Raw genomic sequence first — 23,903 nt, forward strand, 5'->3', positions numbered from 1 at the left:
TACACATAGAGGGCGACATACGAACATGAATACTCCATTTATAGGCTCTGAATATTTGGCCAAAATGAAATCAGAATAATATGGTCGCGCAAAGGAGAGATTAAAAATTATGGTCATGACACGGTTGAGTCAGACACTAAACTTATTATCGATATGACAAGCTGCGAGATAGGCGTTGGAAATTTGACTAATATTAGTATAATGGTTAAAAGATTTGCCGTTCCGAATTGCCCAATACTTGAAAGAAGCCTGGGGTGTTGGCGGCGCCGCGAGGGAGGGGACGGTATATACGAGCATACCACAGCACAAACAGTGTCGAGGGAGGGGTCTGATTAAAACCACAGCGCAAACAGTTTCGAAGGGAGAGGTGTGATTAAAACCAGCGCAAACACAGTGTTGAAGGAGGGGTGTGATTAAAACGAGCACAAACAGAGGGTATTGTTTTTTACATGCTTCAGCAAGATTAGTTATTTAATCAATAATTAACTCCTATTAACCCCAACATTGTCATATGGTTCACATGGTACAATTTATTCTGTCACACTAATTATACAAAATATGTAGATATTTGAGTTGTTTGTCTCTATTTGTGATTCATTCACCTTTCTCTAACAATCTTAGTATTATTTATCATTTCAATTTCAATAACAAATTGTTTTTTTATACAGTACAATAAGTTTGCCATATATTTATATATTTATTATTCTTTCGTAGGAAAGGTACGGAATGTGTAAAATCTTTGATTAATTCATATTGCACATTACTAATTATTAAAACTTAGACAAAAGTGGCGGCATTATCTTTTAGCCAGGCTTCCCTTTTTGGTTTTTTTTTTGCTCGCCACGCGACAACGCGGCAAATGAATTCCGTACATACGCTATGTTTCTTAGAATGAAACTTTTTGACTCGAACTGCGTAGTGGCAAAAGTACAGGATTTTAACAAAAAGACGTCTCATATTACAGATTCAGTCACGGATTTAGGACAACCGGCGGCCGTGTGAATATCTCTGTCGATCTTATATTTTAAGTAGTAAAATCTTGGCAGCACTTGGAACAAAAAGGCAACGAAGAACAGTGATGCCATAGCGAAGAAAGCGGTGTCGTACGAACCAGAAACGTCATAGATCCACCCTGAAAATAAACATAATAAAACAAAACTGTTAGGCCTAGTTAGCGAATGATTTCAAACGGTATACTGTTTAAAGTGTCTTTCTCACCTGTTCCGGCGAAAAGAAACATCGATGTTCGATTTACCGGACAGGAACAGGTGTAAAAGACCCTTAAGTCAGTTTATGGTATATTATGAGGTAACACTTTCCATTGCTTACCTGTAAAGAATCCGCCAACTACACCCGCGGGTGCAGTGGAAAAAAGCAGCACACCCATCGATTTAGGAAAGTTCCGAACTCCAACAATTTCTCTCGAAATAAGGTAAATAAGAGGTACCGAACCAATAGACCATCCAAAAAGCAAAACAATTGCAGCTAAATACACGTAACGTGTACAGAACGGTATCAAGATCGTACACACACTCGCCGTTAATAATGTTACAGAGAATAGTTTGTTTGATGTTATTAAGTTTAGTTTTATCGGAACTCCGTTAAACAGCCGACTTACGAGGTTACCAATACCGAAAATTGTCATTAAAAGTGCCGCGTTTTGTTCCGATATACCGATGTCTACGGCATGGGATACAAGATGGTATATAGCACCCGCAAATGATATAAATAGTACATTCGACACAATCAACAGAAATCCAAAAAGAGGATATTTTAGTGGTAACTTTAAATACTCTTTCAATAATTCTTTTGTTCCTTTTTCCTCTTCAATTATCTCCTTCTTTTCGTCATCTTCATCATCAGCGCGTACTTCAATAAACTTCTCATCTTCTAAATAAATAGTTGTTTTCGTTGTTTTTGGATCTTTGAAAATAACCACACTAATGAGAGTTGCATGGAGTACACAGGCCCCTAGGAGTAGTAGAGATCCTCTCCAGCCATACATTGATCTTAGTACGTTTATTAAGAAAGGAAAGGCGATCAATCCCGTTCCTGCCGTTATAACACCATTAGCAATTGATACATGCTCACGACAGGATATTCCTATAAACGCAACCGTGTTTGCATATACCATGGATACACCAATACCTGCGGATAAACAAAATCATTTTAAAAATAAAAGTTGTGGATTTAAATGTCCGACTTTTAGTTCCAATGTCCAGGGTTTATACAGTTTTGATATCCGAATTCAAGGGACAGCCATGTTGGTTGTTCATGAGTCACTTTATTTCTTTTTATTTAATGAAAGTTTGGAGACAAGTCTCTTGGAGAGGCCTAGCCACATAACCGTTGAGTAGTTAATTGTTAACTAGAAAAAAAAAATTTAAAAATTAACTAGTTAACTCTAGTCTACCTAATTACAACAGAAACAATGAATACAACATTACTAATAACACTTAGTGAAAGTATTATGTACCAGTAATTAACGAATGACTGATAAATAGTTGCCAAACAGATTGCACTCGAGATGACAAGATAAGACCACATGATGTTAGTAATGTACCCAACATTATAGTTCGTCTATATCCAATTTTGAGGACGATCAACGTGCCAATCGGACCTAGAAAAACAGAAAATCAGTCTTTTAAAATAAGTTGACATTAAAAACACTGCATCTATAATCTCCTTCCGTGGACACTCTTATATTAAACAGGATACTTTGTGGGTACGGGTCTCCGAAATAAGGTATAGATTTATTTTTCGTTTTTGCTTGCTAAAATCGAGGAATTCAAAACATATTAGGCCTACTTGGCGGTCATCCACAACTCCCCATAAAGAAACGGAAACAGTTAAAACCAGACGAGAAAACTGACCTTTATCGATCGAGGTCAATACTATAACAAATATTAATAATAATAACCCGTCCGCTTGGTTTGGTTAAAGAAAAGTGTACAACGTAACAAACAATAGGATATAACAAGAATGAGAAAGGCCTGCAGGTTCCACAAAAAAACCCATAATATGAATAAACAATTTCAATGCCTACATGATTTTTATCATTTTGGAATTTTCTTACGACCCAATTGTAACCATTGGGACTCTTTCTATCGTAATATAATATTCACTTACACAAGGTCAGTCATATTGCCGACAAACGACTCTTGACTCAAACAATAAGACCTTGCTTATAATATAAATGTACATCATAGGCCAGCTCAGCATTACGTCTAATTGACCAGAATAATATCAAAATACCGTTATTGATAAAAGGATAACGGGTTTGTAGTATTTTTGATTCGTATACTGTACACTGTATAACTTACTGAATAAATGTAATACGGTTGTAAGTAGACTGGATGCTGCTCCTAACACTCCTAAACCTGCATCTAATTCGTCTGCTAAGTCATTCAGATAAACACCAAAACATAAAGTAAGTCCATCAGTTAAAATCAAAACAATATGCGCACCGATAACTAACACAACGGTTCTCAACAAAGATGTTTTTGTTTCCTTTGTTGTGTCCATCATGTTGGCACCGTTGAAATCTTAAATTTTACAGTGTGGCTAAATGCACGAAATGTATGTCATCACTGTAGACATAGAGGGCAACATACGAACATGAATACTCCATTTATAGGCTCTGGATATTTGGCCAAAATGAAATCAGAATAATATGGTCGCGCAAGGAGAGATTAAAAATTATGGTCATGACACGGTTGAGTCAGACACTAAACTTATTATCGATATGACAAGCTGCGAGATAGGCGACACTTTATTTAATACCACTCTGCGACCGGGTGACGTTGGAAATTGACTAATATTTAGTATATGGTTAAAAGATTTGCCGTTCCGAATTGTCCAATACTTGAAAGAAGGGGGTATTGGCGGCGCCGCGAGGGAGGGGACGGTATATACGAGCATACCACAGCACAAACAGTGTCGAGGGAGGGGTCTGATTAAAACCACAGCGCAAACAGTGTCGAGGGGAGTGGTGTGATTAAAACTAGCGCAAACAGTTTCGAAGGGAGAGGTGTGATTAAAACCAGCGCAAACACAGTGTCGAAGGAGGGGTGTCACGTGATTAAAACGAGCGCAAACACAGTGTCGAAGGAGGGGTGTGATTAAAACGAGCGCAAACACAGTGTCGAAGGAGGGGTGTGATTAAAACCAGCGCAAACAGAGGGTATTTACATGCTTCAGCAAGATTAGTTATTTAATCAATAATTAACTCCTATTAACCCCAGCATTGTCATATGGTTGACATGGTACAATTTATTCTGACACACTAATTATAAAAAATATGTAGATATTTGAGTTGTTTGTCTCTATTTGTGATTCATTCACCTTTCTCTAACAATCTTAGTATTATATATCATTTCTAAAAGTACTTTCAATAACAAATTGTTTTTTTATACAGTACAATAAGTTTGCCATATATTTATATATTTATTATTCTTTCGTAGGAAAGGTACGAAATGTGTAAAATCTTTGATTAATTCATATTGCACATTACTAATTATTAAAACTTAGACAAGTGGCGGCATTATCTTTTAGCCAGGCTTCCCTTTTTGGGTTTTTTTTTTGAGTACACAGGCCCCTAGGAGTAGTAGAGATCCTCTCCAGCCATACATTGATCTTAGTACGTTTATTAAGAAAGGAAAGGCGATCAAGCCAACAGCCGTTCCTGTCGTAACAACACCATTAGCAATTGATACGTGCTCGTCACAGCTAATTCCTATATACGCCACTGTGTTTGTATGCAACTGAAACACCGAAACCTGCAAATATATAAAATAAAAACTCATATTTTTAGATTTAACTGAAATCTTTGAATTCAATTAATTATTCAAATGCGGTAAATGGAATCAACGCATGAACGTGATCGCGGCGCAACTATTGGCCAATCACAACGCCATTCATCGTTTGTGATTGGTCGACCAGGGGCGGTCGCAGCACTATTTTAAAGGGTGGCCCAAAGATTCCAAGGCTGTAGATAGTTGTCCTGTGGCGAAGTTCCAGTTCATTCACCGGAAATGTCGCTCTTAGTGCGCTAGCAAACAGAGGATTGTAGCCTAAATTATTCCGCCGGTAATAAAACATACAGAACTAACAATAGGATAACATAACGAACGTCACGGGAAAGTCCCTGATGAAGGTACTTCTGGTACGGTAATACATTATAATAACTGTAATCAATTAATGCAAATTAATTATCAATAATTTTAAAAAGTTATACAAAAATATGAAGCTGCTGCTATAAATATATTGAGCAAAACGTTAAATTGTATTATTTTGAATTAGGCCTAAATGCTAAATAAAGTCAGATGTTAAAACCACAATGTCCATTATAGACTGTACAAACATGTTGTTTAAACCACACTCCAAAATAAATAATGATAGGAAATTTGCAGAAAGAAGCAAACTTTGCTCTGATACCGGTATAACACGGTTCAAATTTCGGAACGTCCATAAACTACTACCGAAATTCGGCCTAATATTTACGGACGTACGGAAATGAAGATAAATAAGGTACGACAAGCATCGGAAATACAAAACAAAAATACGCACAATTATGATTTGGCCTTAAATTATGGAAAACCCCGGCAAAACGCAATAAATAAGGACACACGATTATTAATATTAGCCTTGGCAATATGACTAATAAAAGGAATGAATATCGGCTATATTTCGATTGTCGATGAATTTTTATTTTGACGCAAAGTTCATGTGTGAATGGATGCTTGATACATTAGAGGTTATCTGTGATGGCGCTAGTAACACTGCTATGCGTGGGTAATTTGTGAATGACGTAGTAGGCTACATACACGACCCCAGATCTGTACTGCTGTCCGTTGCGAGAGGAGGGGGAATTCCGGTAATGTGTAACAAGCCTAATGTGTAGTAGAGCGTTTCTTTGAATAATTGTGTTTGTAACAGCAAGTTCATTTTGGATTTTTATTAAATTGAAAAAAGTTAGGCTTTATACCAATGGTTTATTCAAATTCAACACTGTAACTAATCCCTCACTATTCAATTACAATGTTATTATTATACTAGTATATTGTTGAAAAATAGATTGCGTGATATATGAAAATGTATTGATAGTAACTTAACAAAGATACGTTGTAGTCTGATTATTAGGTATCCATGCAGTGATGAAGCGGAGGATTATTTTTGTAGCATTCCATTTAAAATTAATTTTTTTACAAAGAAATATTTTTGTTGTGAAGGTCGTTAAATTCATTGGCGCCAGCATTACTTTTTTAAAGGACTGGTTGGACTAAGCTGTAAATTGAAATTTAAATAATTATTCTTACCTGTAATAAACGAATGACTTATAAATAGTTGCCAAACAGATTGCACTCGAGATGACAAGATAAGACCACATGATGTTAGTAATGTACCCAACATTATAGTTCGTCTATATCCAATTTTGAGGACGATTAACGTGCCAATCGGACCTAGAAAAACAGATCATATAGAAACGAAAATCACTCATAAATAATTACTAATCTAATAAATTGTTGACTTGTATCCGAAGACTGGTCGTCGTTCACATTTATGTGAGGTGTGGACTTTGTATAGGTTAATCAAAGCGGCCCTAGTCAGTTTGACCTGACCAGTCGGACCTGCAGGTAGGTCTAATCCTTTATCCTCTTATTTCCGTATTATACATTACATTATCAGATATCCTAAATAAAAACAGAATGAATGAATGTCATTCAGTACATCAGTGCGCACCGTAGGCCCTTAACACTGTATTTTTCGGCGATTAAATACTTTACATTCATAAGTATATCAATGCATACATTTTATAGGCTACTACTTTTCCTGACTGAATTACTTAATAATTTAATGCTACAGATCAGACTTGGTTATACAAGTCAAATTCTATTCACTATGGCTATACCTACATATGCCATGTTTGTCTATATAAGAAATATATCAAGAAATATATCAATATTGTATCAAATTTTGACATTTTATACTGTTTGACTGTTTCCTGTCCAGTTATTAGTTTCCAGTCACTTAACTTATTCCTGTTTTATAATTTTAATTTGTCATTTCAAGTGATTTTAATTCTACTTACTTATCTAGGCTCCTGCAGTAGCATCATTGATGTTGGTGCATGGCTGAATAATAGCATCTTACCTGCCTGTGTTTTTCAGCAATAATGGAGTACAACTAATTTGCATATGGCTACCTGATATTTGTGAATTGAAAACATGTCATACTCTAGGCAAGCATTATTGGCCTTCAATATTTGTGCCAAACCAGGATTACCCCTTGCCTTATTTCATCATGTTTGTTCACTGGGATTGTACAGGGGTAAGCGTACTCGAAGGGGTATGAGAGCCCAAAGGAGACTTGTAAACAAATCAGGTGTCGATACCTGTAGTTGATAACAAACATTGTGATAATAGCAATCTAGTGAAGATACAGTTGCAACCTCGTAACAATTCACGTATACAACCCGTCAACTTTGCTGCATGGAATGCCAGGTCTATAAAACCTAAGACTTCTGTCTGTGACTTCACAATTACTAAGAAATTAGATATCTTTGCTATAACCGAATCATGGCTGACAAATGATGATCGTTCCAACCGTGCTATAGCTGATATTAAAAATACTCTTCCTGACTTTGAACTTCTTCACCGATCCAGAAATCACTCAACAGGTGGAGGGGTATGTGTGATCTTGCGAAAAGGCTTCTTAGCTACTGCTAATAGTGGACCGATATTTAAATCATTTGAATATATAGATATCACCATCACTGCAAAGTCGTCCTCTTGTAGGCTGTACATTATTTATAGACCACCTTACTCAAGAAACAACAAGATAACAACTAAGATGTTCTTTTCAGACTTCTCGACTCTTCTTGAGTTGATCAATAATGTTCCTGGTCGTGTTCTACTGGCAGGGGATTTTAATCTACACATGGACGACGTGCAAAACAGTGATGCGATTACTATGAAGAACCTTCTATCCATTTCTGGTTTCACTCAGCACGTTACCAGACCCACTCACAAGAGTGGTCACACACTTGACTTGTTAATCTGCAGAGATACAGATGAACTTATAAATGATATTAGCATCCATACTGATCAGCCTTCTGATCATTATTCAACTGTGTGTCATTTGAGTATATCACGCCCGGATTCCACTAGGCATCGAATTAGTTTCCGTAAATTGCGCCAAATTGATATTAAGTCTTTTAAGAGTGACATTGTGAAATCTGAGTTGATTACGAACCCTGCTGCAGGAATTGACACACTTGTAGCTCAATACAACAACGTCCTTTCTCATCTTTTGGACTTGCATGCCCCAATAGTTACCAGGTCCATAATACTGAGACCTCACGCTCCCTGGTATAATGAGAACCTGCGTAAACAAAAGAGAGTCAAACGCCGCTGTGAAAGGAAATGGGCTTCATCTGGTTTAGAGGTACATAAACAACTGTACCACAGTGAATGCAACACATACAAACAGTTACTTGAAAAGTCAAAGACCGACTTCCACAGATGTCAAGTATCAAAGTGTGAGCAGGGCAAGCTATTTAACTTGATTGACAATCTCACTTCAGCAAATCATAAGCAGATTCTTCCTCTACATGAGTCTTCAGAGGATATGGCTTGTCAATTTTCTGAATTCTTTCGTGATAAGATTCATAAAGTTAAAATTGAACTCGAGAATGACCCTTACAGTGTCGGTAGTGTACTTGATGTACACTCTTTCAATACTTTTGCTAATGTGTCTCACGAGGATCTACGCAAGATAATAATGGCTTCCAAATCATCTACTTGTCCTCTAGATCCTATACCATCAAAGCTTTTGAAGGAATGTCTCGATGAACTCATTCCCACCATATGTGACATTGTCAACAGATCACTATCATGTGGAACAGTTCCTCATATCTTCAAGGCTGCACGTTTAACACCACTTATTAAGAAACTCTCTTTAGACCCAGAAATATTGAAGAATTACCGTCCAATCTCCAATCTATCTTTCATTTCAAAAATACTTGAGAGATGTGTTGCCGCTCAGTTAACTAAACATTTTGTAACAAATGACCTGCACGGCAAGAGACAATCAGCCTATCGTAAACACCATTCTACTGAAACCTCTCTGATTTACTTCGCGCTGTTGATGTACACAGTGAAGCAGTACTAGTGTTACTTGATCTAACTGCAGCATTTGATACCATAAATCACAAAATATTACTGCAGAGACTATCAAATCGGTATGGAGTCGATGGCACAGTTCTCAAGTGGTTTCAATCATACATGCTCAACCGCACTCAATCCGTTGCTATTAAAGAGTCAACATCGAATCCGTCTCCGCTACTGGATGGTGTTCCACAGGGGTCTGTACTGGGCCCTCTGTGTTTCACGCTTTATGCATCGCCATTAGAAGATATTGTTAGTTCTTAAGATGGAGTTGAGCTGATGGTGTACGCGGATGACACACAACTGTATATGATGTTTAATCCTTTGCAAACAGATAGTGCTATTTCACAACTTGAATCTTGCTTCCAAGAAGTCAAGAAATGGATGGTAGTCAATAAACTCAAACTTAATAGCAGCAAAACAGAGGTACTTCACATCACCTCCCGGTTTTTGCGGAACAATAACCAAATTGACCAAATTCAGGTTGGCTCGGAGTTCAAACGGTTCCTTCTGCACGCAATCTTGGCATTACAATCGACAACAAGCTAAGTATGTCGGGACACATTAATAACATCTGCAAGTCAGCTAACTTTGCGCTCAGGAAAATCGGTCAAGTTCGCAAGTACCTTGATAGAGCATCTGCTAAAAAGCTCATCACGCGTTTGTTAGCTCGCGTCTTGACTGTTGTCTTTTATGTGGCTTACCTGACTATGAGATTGCAAAACTCCAGCTAGTTCAAAACACTGCTGCAAGGATGATCACTTTGACTAAAAAGCGGCACAGTATTACACCGGTGTTGAAAGAGCTTCACTGGCTGCCAGTGTGTAAGAGAATAACGTTTAAAATCTCGCTGATCACTTACAAAGCGTTACATGGGCTTGCCCCTGATTATATTCGCGAGCTCATTTCTGAATACATCCCGTCGCGCTCTTTAAGGTCTGGTGATCAATTTCTTCTAACATTACCATCCACTGCTTATGGTAGAAGGTCTTTTGCAGCAATAGCACCTTCATTATGGAACAAACTTCCACTCTTTGTGAGACTTGCTCCTTCAGTCAGTATTTTTAAATCACGACTGAAAGCCCATCTGTTCTCATCCGGTATTAATTAACTTATTCATTCATTCATTTATTCCTTCCCCGAAACCTTGACTCAGAAATACCGGGATGGTGTCCGGCGGGGGATAGTTTTACCTTAGTTAAGCATAGTTAAGCTTAATTACATTTTTTTTTCACATTATTGATTGTCTCCATCCCCGAAACCTCGACTAAGAAATACCGGAATGGTGTCCGGCGGGGGATAGTTTATTACCATTAGTTAAGGTCTAATGTAAAGCACATAGAGGGGTCAGTGATCCATTAGGCGCTATATAAATACTGTTTATTATTATTATTATTATTATTATTATTATTTGTTTTTAGTTCCGACAATTAGGCCTAAATAAAAGTTACAACGTTAGCTAAATTATTTACGTAAAAAAGTACAATTTAATTACCGAATAAGTTGATATTAGTAGCAAGTAGACTGGATGCTGCTCCTAACACTCCTAAACCTGCATGTAATTCGTCTGCTAAGTCATTCAGATAAACACCAAAACATAAAGTAAGTCCATCAGTTAAAATCAATATGCGCACCGATAACTAAAACAACGATTCTCAATACAGATGCTTTTCTTTCTTCAAAATCAACTACTATTTACGTAAATTATGATCGATTATTTTGTCAATGACACGGCGGCCTAGCTGCCATGATTGCACAGGCATATCACAATAGTCACAGTGAGACCACCGTTCAATCAACTAACAAATTCATATCGATGTCACAGCTTATCAAACCTTGATATTGCAAATCTATAACATAGTCGAACAAATTAGCCTATTAGCAATCACGATTATATTGCGTCATATCCGTTTTGCGCACAGAACAAATTATTCACTGAAACCTGGATTTGTACCGATAATATTAATTAGAAACAAATGATATTCAACGGGAATACATAATAAACACTCACGTAAAATTATAATTTTGACGATTTAAATTTAACAAATAAATTAATAGTAATACGTAAATTCTGAAACGCTATTTTATGCATCATAAATTATATACATAAATTGACTAATGTGACTGTGTTACTGTATGTGATTCTAATTTGTTATTTCTAAATTAAATTTTTTCCGAATTTTCAAATCGTTATATATTGAGTGTGCGATCATTTGAGCGCGCGGCTATTGAGTCCTGAAAATACGCTTACATGCGCGCGGCTATTGTCCTCCTGAAAATACGCGTAGAATGACTTTTTGACTTGACAGCAGCATAGTGGCACGTCAATAAAACAGGATTTGAACCAGGACATTCAATGACGTCTCATATTACAGTTTCAGTCGCAGACTTTGCAGCACCTGCGGCCGTGTATATATCTCTTATCTTATATTTTAAGTAAATTCTTGGCAGCACTTGAAACAAAAAGGCAACGAAGAACAGTGATCCCATAGCGAAGAAAGCGGTGTCGTACGAACTAGAAACGTCATAGATCCACCCTGAAAAACAACAAACATTAATTTATAAGTCGGCCTATTATATGACAGTACAGATATCTTTTACACATTTATAGGCCCGGCCTTATTAGATTATTAAACTTACCTGTAAAGAAACCACCAACCACACCAGAAGGCGCAGTAGTGAACAGTAACACACCCATCGCTTTGGGAAAGTTCCGAACTCCAACAATTTCTCTCGAAATAAGGTAAATAAGCGGAAGAGATCCACCAACCGACCATCCTATAATGAGAATGTTTCCAGCTAAAGATGCGTAGCGTGTGCAAAACGGTATCAAGAACGTACAGACACTTGCTGTTAATAACGTTAAAGAGAACAGTTTGGATGACGTGATTAAGTTGAATTTAATCGGAACTCCGTTAAACAGCCGACTTACGAGGTTACCAATACCGAAAATTGTCATTAAAAGTGCCGCGTTATGTTCCGATATACCGATGTCTACGGCATGGGATACAAGATGGTAAGCAGTACCAATAAACGATACATAAAATAAATTCGCTATAATCAACATGAATCCAAAAAGAGGATACGTTAGCGGTAACTTTAAATACTCTTTCAATAATTCTTTTGTTCCTTTTTCTTCTTCAATTATCTCCTTCTTTTCGTCATCATCAGCGCGTACTTCAATAAACTTCTCATCTTCTAAATAAATAGTCTTTCTTTCCGTTGTTTTTGGATCTTTGAAAATAACCACACTAATCACAGTTGCATGGAGTACACAGGCCCCTAGGAGTAGTAGAGATCCTCTCCAGCCATACATTGATCTTAGTACGTTTATTTTAGAAAGGAAATGCGATCAAGCCAACAGCCGTACCAGCCGATACTACACCATTAGCAATTGAAATATTCTCGTCACAGGTAATTCCTATAAACGCAACCGTGTTTGAAAATACCATTGAAACGCCAAAACCTGCAGACAAACAAAAAATAAAAACACATCTGATTTTGAATACATGTTGAATGACGGAAGTTGTATAGTTACTTTTTACGTAAAAGGGAATGTAATATATTTGGCAGATTTCCTAGCGGAGTATATTCAAGAAAGGAATCTAGGCCAATGCAATTTCTTCACCAGTAGGGTTTAATTTTCCACCTAAAGATCAGATTTGTTTTGTTTTAAATCGAAAATGTTGTTGGTTTTCACAATTTAAATACGTGTTAGGGCCTATATTATTCAAGGACATCATCTTGGATAAACAAAAAATACAATTAACATAATTACCTGTTATTAACGAAAAACTGATAAATAGTTGCCAAACAGATTGCACTTGAGATGACAAGATAAGACCAACTGATGTTAGTAATGTACCCAACATTATAGTTCGTCTATATCCAATTTTGAGGGCGATCAACGTGACAATCGGACCTAGAAAAACAGAAAATCAATCTTTTAAAACATTTTGACATTGCCCTGCAGCTGTAACAACCCCTTTCCGGGCACACTCTCTTATTGAGCGGACTACTTTGTGGGTCTCCGAATAAGAATTTGTAGGGCGATAAACGTGCCAATCGGACCTTGAAAAACAGAAAATATTTAATACATAATTAAGAGTCAAATCACCCATAGCAGTTATTTAGTTTACTAATCGGAGGATCCGGTCCAGCACATCCATTTGAAATCAATGTGTTGAGTTATTCATTAATCGTAATGATTTTCTATTCACACTCCCTTAATGTGGTATGCAAAACCCACAAAAATATTGTATCTGTTTTTTCCTTGAAACTGCGCCGTTGTTTGTCTGTTTTGTTTGATATAAATTAAGACTTCAGAAGGAATACAGGCCTACATATCTAATTAAAGAATCCACAGGTCTGTCTACACTATTAAACTTTATGTGACAACAAAATGTGATGTGACGTGGCCATATATGGACATGATGATGTCATATCACGACCATATTTGAGCACATTTTTTTTATCAAACCAGTTTGATAGTGTAGACAGAGCTCAGCAGTGTAGGCCTAAACATGATGCTTCAACTACTTGAAGTAACTGATTAGTGATTCATAATATAAATACATGGAGACATATTGAGACATAATGTAGGACATAGGCTAGTTACGCCTTCTACCAGTTCCTAACGTACATGGTTGTTAGGCCTACTACTACATTATTATTATTATTATTATTATTATTATTATTATTATTATTATTATTATTATTATTATTATTATTATTATTATTATTATTATTATTATTATTATTATTTATTGCCAAAAACCAGTTACAAACATACACAAACACAGAAACTAAGGGAGTAGGCAGGAACCTAAAAGTGAACCTAATCACTATAACAAGAGTTCAGGTTCCGTACTCCCAAAGTAACAACAAAGATATAAAATAAACTATCTATAAAACTTTATATTACAAATAGACGAATCAACATTGTCAATATAAAACAAAAGGATAAAATACTTAAAATCGATTCAACAAAGTCAATATAATACATGTGATTTAAGTGAATTTAAAAATGTTGGAAAACTGTCTAAAATTAAAGAATTTTTATCATTTCCGGTAACTCTTCCCATAACCTAGGGAATATGTTAATAGCGGAATGATGAAGACAATTGGTTCGAGCATAGTGATCAATGAACTTGAGTGTATCAAGGTGTCGGCCATTAACAACTATAGATTGACGAACACTACTACAATCAACCGTTCCAATAAGTGATTTACAAACAAAGGATAACAGAAGATAATTTCTTCGATTAGATAGTGTAGGCCAATTTAGCTTAGTGAGACGTTCCTCGTATTCCATTTCACCTCTTCTTTGTTTAAGGACAAGCCTAGTAGCCCTTCGCTGGACTGCCTCGATACGTTCCGTGAGTTTTTTGGTTCGAGGCAACCACGCAGGGACACCATATTCAAGGATGGGGACAATGAGAGCTTTATAGAGCGAGAAAATAGCTGAAGGGGATGATCCTCCTGCAATAGTAGTAATAAAACCCAACATTCGATTTGAACGAGAAATAATTAAGTTTACATGGTCATCCCAAGTAAGTTCACTATTAATCGTGACCACCAGATGACAGTGACTAGATACGGATTTAATAGGCAAGTCATTTATACGATAAACAGGTCTATACTCTTTGCTTGATCTTGTAATGTGGAGAACCTTGGTTTTATTTAAGTTAAGCTCCATTTCATTTAGATCACACCAAGAGGAAAGCCTGATCAGATCGCACTGAAGAACAACTTCATCGTCTACTGCAAATATGTTTCTATAAATTATCGTATCATCGGCAAACAATGCACATGGAGAGATAATAGATGAGGGAAGGTCATTTATAAACAAGTTAAAAATAAGGGGTCCAAGTACGCTGCCCGGTGGTATGCCAGAGGTAACTGGGGATGATGAGCTAATGGATCCTTGATACAAGACTCTTTGGGAACGTCCCAATAGAAATGACTTGATCCATTTCCATACATTGCCTCTGATATTGAAGTGACTAGCCAGCTTATTTAAAATAATATGGTGAGGCAGTTTATCAAACGCTTTGGCGTAGTCGAGAAAAATAACATCAATTCTGGGGGCTTTAGCTTTATCCAGCGAAGATGCCCAGGAATGAGTTAGGTTGGTAAGTTGGGAAACACAGGAACGGGAGGGAAAAAAACCGTGCTGGGCTTCTGTAATTGGACAATTATAAGCAACGTGATCAGATATACTTGAAAACAGTATTTTTTCAAGCAGTTTCGAACATATAGGGGTAAGGGATATTGGTCTGTAATTACAAATTGCATTTTTATCACCAGATTTAAATATAGGAGTGATATGGGACATTTTCCACTTAGCGGGGATTTCCCCCATACGCAGGGACAAGTTAAACAAATTAAATAATGGTGGAGCAATAAATTCGGAAGCAGATTTCAATAAGTATGGATGCACGGAATCAGGACCTGGAGATTTATTAGACGAAAGTCCATTAATCACCTTCTCAACATTAGAGACGTTAAAGTTAAGTTGAGAAAGTTCAGGGATTGGGACATTACAAACTGGAGGTTCACAGCTGGGAATTATGGGTGGGTTAAAAACAGAAACAAAAAAATCATTAAATGAGCTAGCAATTACAGGGTGTGACGAAACATTCACACCGTTAATATTAAAAGATAACGGTGCTGGTGATCTTCTACGTTCTCTAACAAAACGCCAGAAAGCTTTACGAGTAGAATCACTTGTAAATAATTTGTTGACATATGAATAATACGACTTATTAAATTAAATTATTAAGTACAAATTATTTACCGAATAAATGTAGAATTGTATTGAGTAGACTGGATGCTGCTCCTAACACTCGTAAACCTGCATTTAATTCGTCTGCTAAGTCATTCAGATAAACACCAAAACATAAAGTAAGTCCATCAGTTAAAATCAAAACAATATGCGCACCGATCACCAACACAACGGTTCTCAACACAGATGCTTTTCTTTCTTCTCTTTCCTTCATGTTTTCGGCAACAGTAGGCCTACGTTCCATTGCAATCAAAATCAACTACTATTTACGTAAATTATGATCGATTATTTTGTCAATGACACGGCGGCCTAGCCGCCATGATTGCACAGGTATATCACAATAGCCACTTGATATCAGTGAGACCACCGTTCAATCAACTAACCAATTCATATCGATGTCACATCTTATCAAACCTTGATATTGCAAATCTATAACGGAGTCGGAACAAATTAGCCTATTAGCAATCACGATTATATTGCGTCATATCCGTTTTGCGCACATATTATTCACTGAAACCTGGATTTGTACCGATAATATTAATTAAAAAACAAATGATATTCAACGGGAATACATAATAAACACTCACGTAAAATTATAATTTTACGATTTAAATTTAACAAATAAATAATACGTAAATTCTAAAACGCTATTTTATGCATAATAAATTATATACATAAATTGACTAATGTGACTGTGTTACTGTATGTGATTCTAATTTTAATGTTATTTCTAAATTAAATTTTTTCCGAATTTTCAAATTAATGTATGTTTTTTCTGCAAATAACGGAAAACAGTAGGCCTACGGATCACAAGTTGACGAGCCAGTATCATATTGAGTGTGCGATCATTTGAGCGCGCGGCTATTGAGTCCTGAAAATACGCTAACACGCGCGCGGCTATTGAGTCCTGAAAATACGCTTTCATGCGCGCGGCTATTGTCCTGAAAATACGCGTAGAATGACTTTTTGACTTGACAGCAGCATAGTGGCACGTCAATAAAACAGGATTTGAACCAGGACATTCAATGACGTTTCAGCACCGGCGGCCGTGTATATATCTCTTATCTTAGTTTTTTTTTTTTTTTTAAACCATATTTAAAGAGGGTGATCCATCCAGCAATTGCTGATCATTAGGGACCCTCAGAGGTTCACAAGACAAACATATAGACAAGATGCTCTACATAAACAAAGTCTTATTACAAGTCTTTGGGAATGGAGTTTTAATTTTGTCCTTAGAAAAAATCCTGACATGTGACGGGACTTGAACCCAGGACCTTTGGAGTGGTAGCCAAGCATCATAACCACCAAGCCACAACTCCACTCCTATTTTAAGTAAATTCTTGGCAGCACTTGAAACAAAAAGGCAACGAAGAACAGTGATCCCATAGCGAAGAAAGCGGTGTCGTACGAACCAGAAACGTCATAGATCCACCCTGAAAAACAACAAACATTAATTTATAAGTCGGCCTATTATACGACAGTACAGATATCTTTTACACATTTATAGGCCCGGCCTTATTAGATTATTAAACTTACCTGTAAAGAAACCACCAACCACACCAGAGGGCGCAGTACTGAACAGTAACACACCCATCGCTTTGTGAAAGTTCCGAACTCCAACAATTTCTCTCGAAATAAGGTAAATAAGCGGAAGAGATCCACCAACCGACCATCCTATAATGAGAATGTTTCCAGCTAAAGATGCGTAGCGTGTGCAAAACGGTATCAAGAACGTACAGACACTCGCCGTTAATAACGTTAAAGAGAACAGTTTGGAAGACGTGATTAAGTTGAATTTAATCGGAACTCCGTTAAACAGCCGACTTACGAGGTTACCAATACCGAAAATTGTCATTAAAAGTGCCGCGTTGTGTTCCGATATACCGATGTCTACGGCATGGGATACAAGATGGTAAGCAGTACCAATAAACGATACATAAAATAAATTCGCTATAATCAACATGAATCCAAAAAGAGGATACGTTAGCGGTAACTTTAAATACTCTTTCAATAATTCTTTTGTTCCTTTTTCCTCTTCAATTATCTCCTTCTTTTCGTCATCATCAGCGCGTACTTCAATAAACTTCTCATCTTCTAAATAAATAGTCTTTCTTTCCGTTGTTTTTGGATCTTTGAAAATAACCACACTAATCACAGTTGCATGGAGTACACAGGCCCCTAGGAGTAGTAGAGATCCTCTCCAGCCATACATTGATCTTAGTACGTTTATTAAGAAAGGAAAGGCGATCAAGCCAACAGCCGTACCAGCCGATACTACACCATTAGCAATTGAAATATTCTCGTCACAGGTAATTCCTATAAACGCAACCGTGTTTGAAAATACCATTGAAACGCCAAAACCTGCAGACAAACAAAAAATAAAAACACATCTGACTTTAAATAGCCTACATGTTGAATGACAGTACGTAAAAGGGGATGTAATATATTTGGCAGATTTCCTAGCGGAGTATATTCAAGAAAGGAATCTAGGCCAATGCAATTTCTTCACCAGTAGGGTTTAATTTTCCACATAAAGATCAGATTTGTTTTGTTTTAAATCGAAAATGTTGTTGGTTTTCACAATTTAAATACGTGTTAAGGCCTATATTATTCAAGGACATCATCTTGGATAAACAAAAAATACAATTAACATAATTACCTGTTATTAACGAAAAACTGATAAATAGTTGCCAAACAGATTGCACTTGAGATGACAAGATAAGACCAACTGATGTTAGTAATGTACCCAACATTATAGTTCGTCTATATCCAATTTTGAGGGCGATTAACGTGCCAATCGGACCTAGAAAAACAGAAAATCAATCTTTTAAAACATTTTGACATTGCCCTGCAGCTGTAACAACCCCTTTCCGGGCACACTCTCTTATTGAGCGGACTACTTTGTGGGTCTCCGAATAAGAATTTGTAGGGCGATAAACGTGCCAATCGGACCTTGAAAAACAGAAAATATTTAATACATAATTAAAAGTCAAATCACCCATAGCAGTTATTTAGTTTACTAATCGGAGGATCCGGTCCAGCACATCCATTTGAAATCAATGTGTTGAGTTATTCATTAATCGTAATGATTTTCTATTTACACTCCCTTAATGTGGTATGCAAAACCCACAAAAATATTGTATCTGTTTTTTCCTTGAAACTGCGCCGTTGTTTGTCTGTTTTGTTTGATATAAATTAAGACTTCAGAAAGAATACAGGCCTACATATCTAATTAAAGAATCCACAGGTCTGTCTACACTATTAAACTTTATGTGACAACAAAATGTGATGTGACGTGGCCATATATGGACATGATGATGTCATATCACGACCATATTTGAGCACATTTTTTTTATCAAACCAGTTTGATAGTGTAGACAGAGCTCAGCAGTGTAGGCCTAAACATGATGCTTCAACTACTTGAAGTAACTGATTAGTGATTCATAATATAAATACGTGGAGACATATTGAGACATAATGTAGGACATAGGCTAGTTACACCTTCTACCAGTTCCTAACGTACATGGTTGTTAGGCCTACTACTAAATTAAATTATTAAGTACAAATTATTTACCGAATAAATGTAGAATTGTATTGAGTAGACTGGATGCTGCTCCTAACACTCCTAAACCTGCATTTAATTCGTCTGCTAAGTCATTCAGATAAACACCAAAACATAAAGTAAGTCCATCAGTTAAAATCAAAACAATATGTGCACCGATCACCAACACAACTGTTCTCAACACAGATGCTTTTCTTTCTTCTCTTTCCTTCATGTTTTCCCGATTCAAAAAGTTTCGTTTCGTCGCATTTGATACTTACCGAACGCGTCAAGTTGGCTAGCTGCCTATACCAGTAGAAAAATATCGGTGTTGCGTGTTGTTCTATAATAGAACCAATTATTCGCTACGGTATTGGGCGATTACATTATGTAGGGAATATTGCGTCATGTCTGACTTTTAAAAACACGCAGAACATAATGTTAACCGAAAACCACGACACGGCAGAACAGTTTAATATTATTTATAATCTGAATTTATACGTCCTGTACATTCTTTTTATTTATGCATTTAATAACAAATGAATAATCTAAGAATAAATCAATATATTTAACAGCAATACACAATAATAAATATCAACATACGACCGCAACACTAAAATAAATTTCACCATATAATTTGTATCAATTATAAATTAACAACAAATTTTTAAACGCTAATACGTGCAAACAAAAGACGGCATTATAACGACTGTAATCATTTGTTTTATTGTGTTGTGTGATTGTTTAAAATTGAATTTAAAATTCGTTCCCGCTTGGACGCAACGCAAGGGAGTGACAATTCGGATGATCCATCGCGTCATGATTGGTCAAATTACCTAAGTTGCGCTTATGTCACTGCGTTGCGTATTGTGGGAGAACCACAATATACTTTTTCTATGCCATGTAGTGTTGTTGTCGTGAAAACGACAAATATCGAATATGGCAAACATCTTGCTATTACCAGCTGTTTGTTTTACTCCCTGTAAATCATCTACCAGTCAATTAATCATTAATACAGAAAACCAGATTTTCTAGTTCATTATACGATTTAAAATATTTACATATGTGCATTTTAATAACAAAGAAAATGTGTGAAAATACTGCCTGGACTATTGCATTTGAATTTTATTATTGATATAAATCAACAGCTCTTGTGTAGTTTGCATCAATGGCAGTATCCAGTCTATCAGCTGAGCGTCTGTCAGTTCACCACCATATAAGGGATCAAACATCATTTGAAGACTTCTGATGACATAAACTACTGTGGCAGCTCTTGTGTAGTTTGCACCAATGGCAGTATCCAGTCTATCAGCTGAGCGTCTGTCAGTTCACCACCATATAAGGGATCAAACATCATTTGAAGACTTCTGATGACATAAACTACTGTGGCAGCTCTTGTGTAGTTTGCACCAATGGCAGTATCCAGTCTATTAGCTGAGGGTCTGTCAGTTCACCACCATATAAGGGATCAAACATCATTTGAAGACTTCTGATTACATAAACTACTGTGGTAGCTCTTGTGTAGTTTGCACCAATGGCAGTATCCAGTCTATCAGCTGAGGGTCTGTCAGTTCACCACCATATAAGGGATCAAACATCAATTGAAGACTTCTGATGACATCAACATAAACTACTGTGGCAGCTCTTGTGTAGTTTGCACCAATGGCAGTATCCAGTCTATCAGTTGAGGGTCTGTCAGTTCACCACCATATAAGGGATCAAACATCATTTGAAGACTTCTGATGACATAAACTACTGTGGCAGCTCTTGTGTAGTTTGCATCAATGGCAGTATCCAGTCTATCAGCTGAGCGTCTGTCAGTTCACCACCATATAAGGGATCAAACATCATTTGAAGACTTCTGATGACATAAACTACTGTGGCAGCACTTGTGTAGTTTGCACCAATGGCAGTATCCAGTCTATCAGCTGAGGGTCTGTCAGTTCACCACCATATAAGGGATCAAACATCAATTGAAGACTTCTGATGACATCAACATAAACTACTGTGGCAGCTCTTGTGTAGTTTGCACCAATGGCAGTATCCAGTCTATCAGTTGAGGGTCTGTCAGTTCACCACCATATAAGGGATCAAACATCATTTGAAGACTTCTGATGACATAAACTACTGTGGCAGCTCTTGTGTAGTTTGCATCAATGGCAGTATCCAGTCTATCAGCTGAGCGTCTGTCAGTTCACCACCATATAAGGGATCAAACATCATTTGAAGACTTCTGATGACATAAACTACTGTGGCAGCACTTGTGTAGTTTGCACCAATGGCAGTATCCAGTCTATCAGCTGAGGGTCTGTCAGTTCACCACCAAGGGATCAAATATCATTTGAAGACTTCTGATTACATAAACTACTGTGGTAGCTCTTGTGTAGTTTGCATCAATGGCAGTATCCAGTCTATCAGCTGAGGGTCTGTCAGTTCACAACCATATAAGGGATCAAACATCATTTGAAGACTTCTGATGACATAAACTACTGTGGCAGCTCTTGTATAGTTTGCATCGATGGCAGTATCCAGTCTATCAGCTGAGGGTCTGTCAGTTCACAACCATATAAGGGATCAAACATCATTTGAAGACTTCTGATGACATAAACTACTGTGGCAGCTCTTGTGTAGTTTGCACCAATGGCAGTATCCAGTCTATCAGCTGAGGGTCTGTCAGTTCACCACCATATAAGGGATCAAACATCATTTGAAGACTTCTGATGACGTCCAATGAAACATCAAATGGAATCTATAAAGAACATTAATGTAATGTAATGTTCAAAATAATACCAACAAAAAGCTCAGTCTACAATATCAAATTAGTTTGACAAAAAAAGTGTGATGTGCCCAAATATGGTATTGACATGCCCAAATATGTTAGTGATATGACATGTCCATATATGGGCACATTTTGATTGTACTTAAGTAGTACTTACTTCTATTGCAGAAGGTTCAACCTCAACGTTTGTCAACAGATTCTGTATATATACCATACACTGCTTCAATTGAGACTGTAAGGACATTTTTCATTATTAATAATCATCATTATTTGTAAGAAAAGTTTGTGGTACACCAGTGTTAAAGTAAAGTAAAAAATGTCTCGACAATTCTGATGCGGTTACAACCATCTTATTCTAGCAGCGCATACACACACCGCCAACCTCACTTTACCAGTGCTTTGTTCTCAATGTGCAAACAATAATATTGATAAGACAGTGTTAAATTAAAAACAAATTGATAAAGTCAATACCTACCTACATATCTCGTCTTGATTGTTCTTTTTGTCTTTAGAATCTACGCAAATTATTGTTTTCATTTCCATAAACTTTTTATTATACCACAGCAAAAACTCAGGTTACTTACCTCTAAATTTTCATCTCGTTGAACTTTAGCAGACAACTGACTGATGCGCGCTGTTCTTTTGGACTTGCGAGTAGACGGTTTGCCCGTACTTGGTGGCGTAATTTGTTTATCAGCAACTTTCGGCTTGTCTGATAACGACATCTCTGCATTTTGTTTGAGTCCAACAAGTTTCTTATGAAGAAATGTAACGTGTGTGTACTGTAAAACACGCTTTGCACAAGTTTCGTTGGTGACAGTAGACGACGTCTTTGATGTGTATGTGTAAAGAAGAAGGATGGTGTCATTAGACGACGAGGTCAACGCACTTCTATACCATTGAACGCACAGTTGTTTAGCCGCCTTCAGTGCCGGAATCTTATTGTTATACTTGACCGGTTCCTTGACCGCTGGTGATTTCTCTTTAACGTTTCTAATCGGGATATCTGGTTGAACCGCTGGTTCAATTGGAGCAAGATGCATTTGAGGTGGAGGATAGATAGCACCGCATTCTGACGCGTATACTGATAAGTGAGTGCTTAAAAATGAGTGCATATGCTTAAGTCGTAGCGCAGCGGTATCTGCTAATAATGGTAGTCTGACTACATTCCTGCTAGTGCCAATATCTGCTGCTGTTGATATCTCAACATCTAGTAGCTTTGTATCTTCAGTAAGTTTCTTGTCGTCTGCTGTTTTCTTGTCGTCTGCTAAGCAGTCATTGATGCCCACAGCCGACATACTGCACATACGCTGTAGGATTGACGTATAGCTAATGAGATGTCTCCAGGTCAGTTGAGGTTCTTCCATTTTAGCATCCCACTTGTAGTCTTCACTCCCTTCAGTCACAGGGTCTAAAACATTCTTGCCGTCCCGGGAGTGTACACGCAAATCATCAAGCCCTAAAATAGATGATTTTTTTTCACTTACTGTATTTATTTATAGTGTGATTTATGGAACAGTTTAAAATATTCTAGGCTCAGTTAAATCACCTAATCTCTTCTCAGGGTTTAGTATTGTATTGAATTGATTTCTTTTAGTTGTACTGTTTTTTTTCTGTTATTTTAACATC

The 23,903-nt window shown here is 36.9% G+C and overlaps 4 protein-coding genes and 1 pseudogene across 5 annotated transcripts in view; all 5 read right to left on the bottom strand.

Annotated features, from left to right (window-relative positions):
• Positions 1–953: 953 nt before the first annotated feature.
• On the bottom strand, positions 954–3,530 carry LOC144855201 (monocarboxylate transporter 12-B-like). The gene is made up of 4 exons (XM_078713013.1): positions 3,324–3,530; positions 2,477–2,620; positions 1,330–2,148; positions 954–1,132 (listed from the first exon to the last, which is right to left on the bottom strand). Exons 1-4 carry the CDS (start codon positions 3,526–3,528, stop codon positions 954–956), a joined length of 1,347 nt encoding a protein of 448 aa, XP_078569139.1. The 5' UTR covers positions 3,529–3,530.
• Positions 3,531–4,315: 785 nt separating this feature from the next.
• Positions 4,316–11,482, bottom strand: LOC144855203 (monocarboxylate transporter 6-like). Its single transcript, XM_078713014.1, has 4 exons — positions 11,450–11,482; positions 10,663–10,807; positions 6,318–6,461; positions 4,316–4,778 (listed from the first exon to the last, which is right to left on the bottom strand). Exons 1-4 carry the CDS (start codon positions 11,480–11,482, stop codon positions 4,729–4,731), a joined length of 372 nt encoding a protein of 123 aa, XP_078569140.1. The 3' UTR covers positions 4,316–4,728.
• On the bottom strand, positions 11,378–16,277 carry LOC144855612 (monocarboxylate transporter 12-like; annotated as a pseudogene). Its single transcript, XR_013614844.1, has 4 exons — positions 15,967–16,277; positions 12,946–13,089; positions 11,808–12,633; positions 11,378–11,704 (listed from the first exon to the last, which is right to left on the bottom strand). The product of XR_013614844.1 is annotated as a monocarboxylate transporter 12-like (transcript).
• A 778-nt stretch (positions 16,278–17,055) lies between these two features.
• Positions 17,056–19,640, bottom strand: LOC144855670 (monocarboxylate transporter 12-like). The gene is made up of 4 exons (XM_078713583.1): positions 19,529–19,640; positions 18,614–18,757; positions 17,491–18,315; positions 17,056–17,387 (listed from the first exon to the last, which is right to left on the bottom strand). The coding sequence occupies exons 2-4, from the start codon at positions 18,705–18,707 to the stop codon at positions 17,278–17,280; spliced, it is 1,029 nt and encodes a 342-aa protein (XP_078569709.1). The 5' UTR covers positions 18,708–18,757; positions 19,529–19,640; the 3' UTR covers positions 17,056–17,277.
• A 399-nt stretch (positions 19,641–20,039) lies between these two features.
• The window catches only part of LOC144855204 (cilia- and flagella-associated protein 54-like), a 35,643-nt gene continuing 31,779 nt past the window's right edge, over positions 20,040–23,903 (bottom strand). Inside the window, exons 57-59 of the mRNA XM_078713015.1 lie at positions 22,859–23,733; positions 22,432–22,506; positions 20,040–22,244 (exon numbers count right to left, since the gene is read on the bottom strand). Of these exons, the coding sequence (XP_078569141.1) occupies positions 22,104–22,244; positions 22,432–22,506; positions 22,859–23,733 (1,091 nt within the window). The 3' untranslated portion in view covers positions 20,040–22,103. The remainder of the gene's footprint in view (positions 22,245–22,431; positions 22,507–22,858; positions 23,734–23,903) is intronic.

Source organism: Antedon bifida, chromosome 11, assembly GCF_963402885.1.
Source record: "Antedon bifida chromosome 11, ecAntBifi1.1, whole genome shotgun sequence".
NCBI classification, from domain to species: Eukaryota; Metazoa; Echinodermata; class Crinoidea; order Comatulida; family Antedonidae; genus Antedon; species Antedon bifida.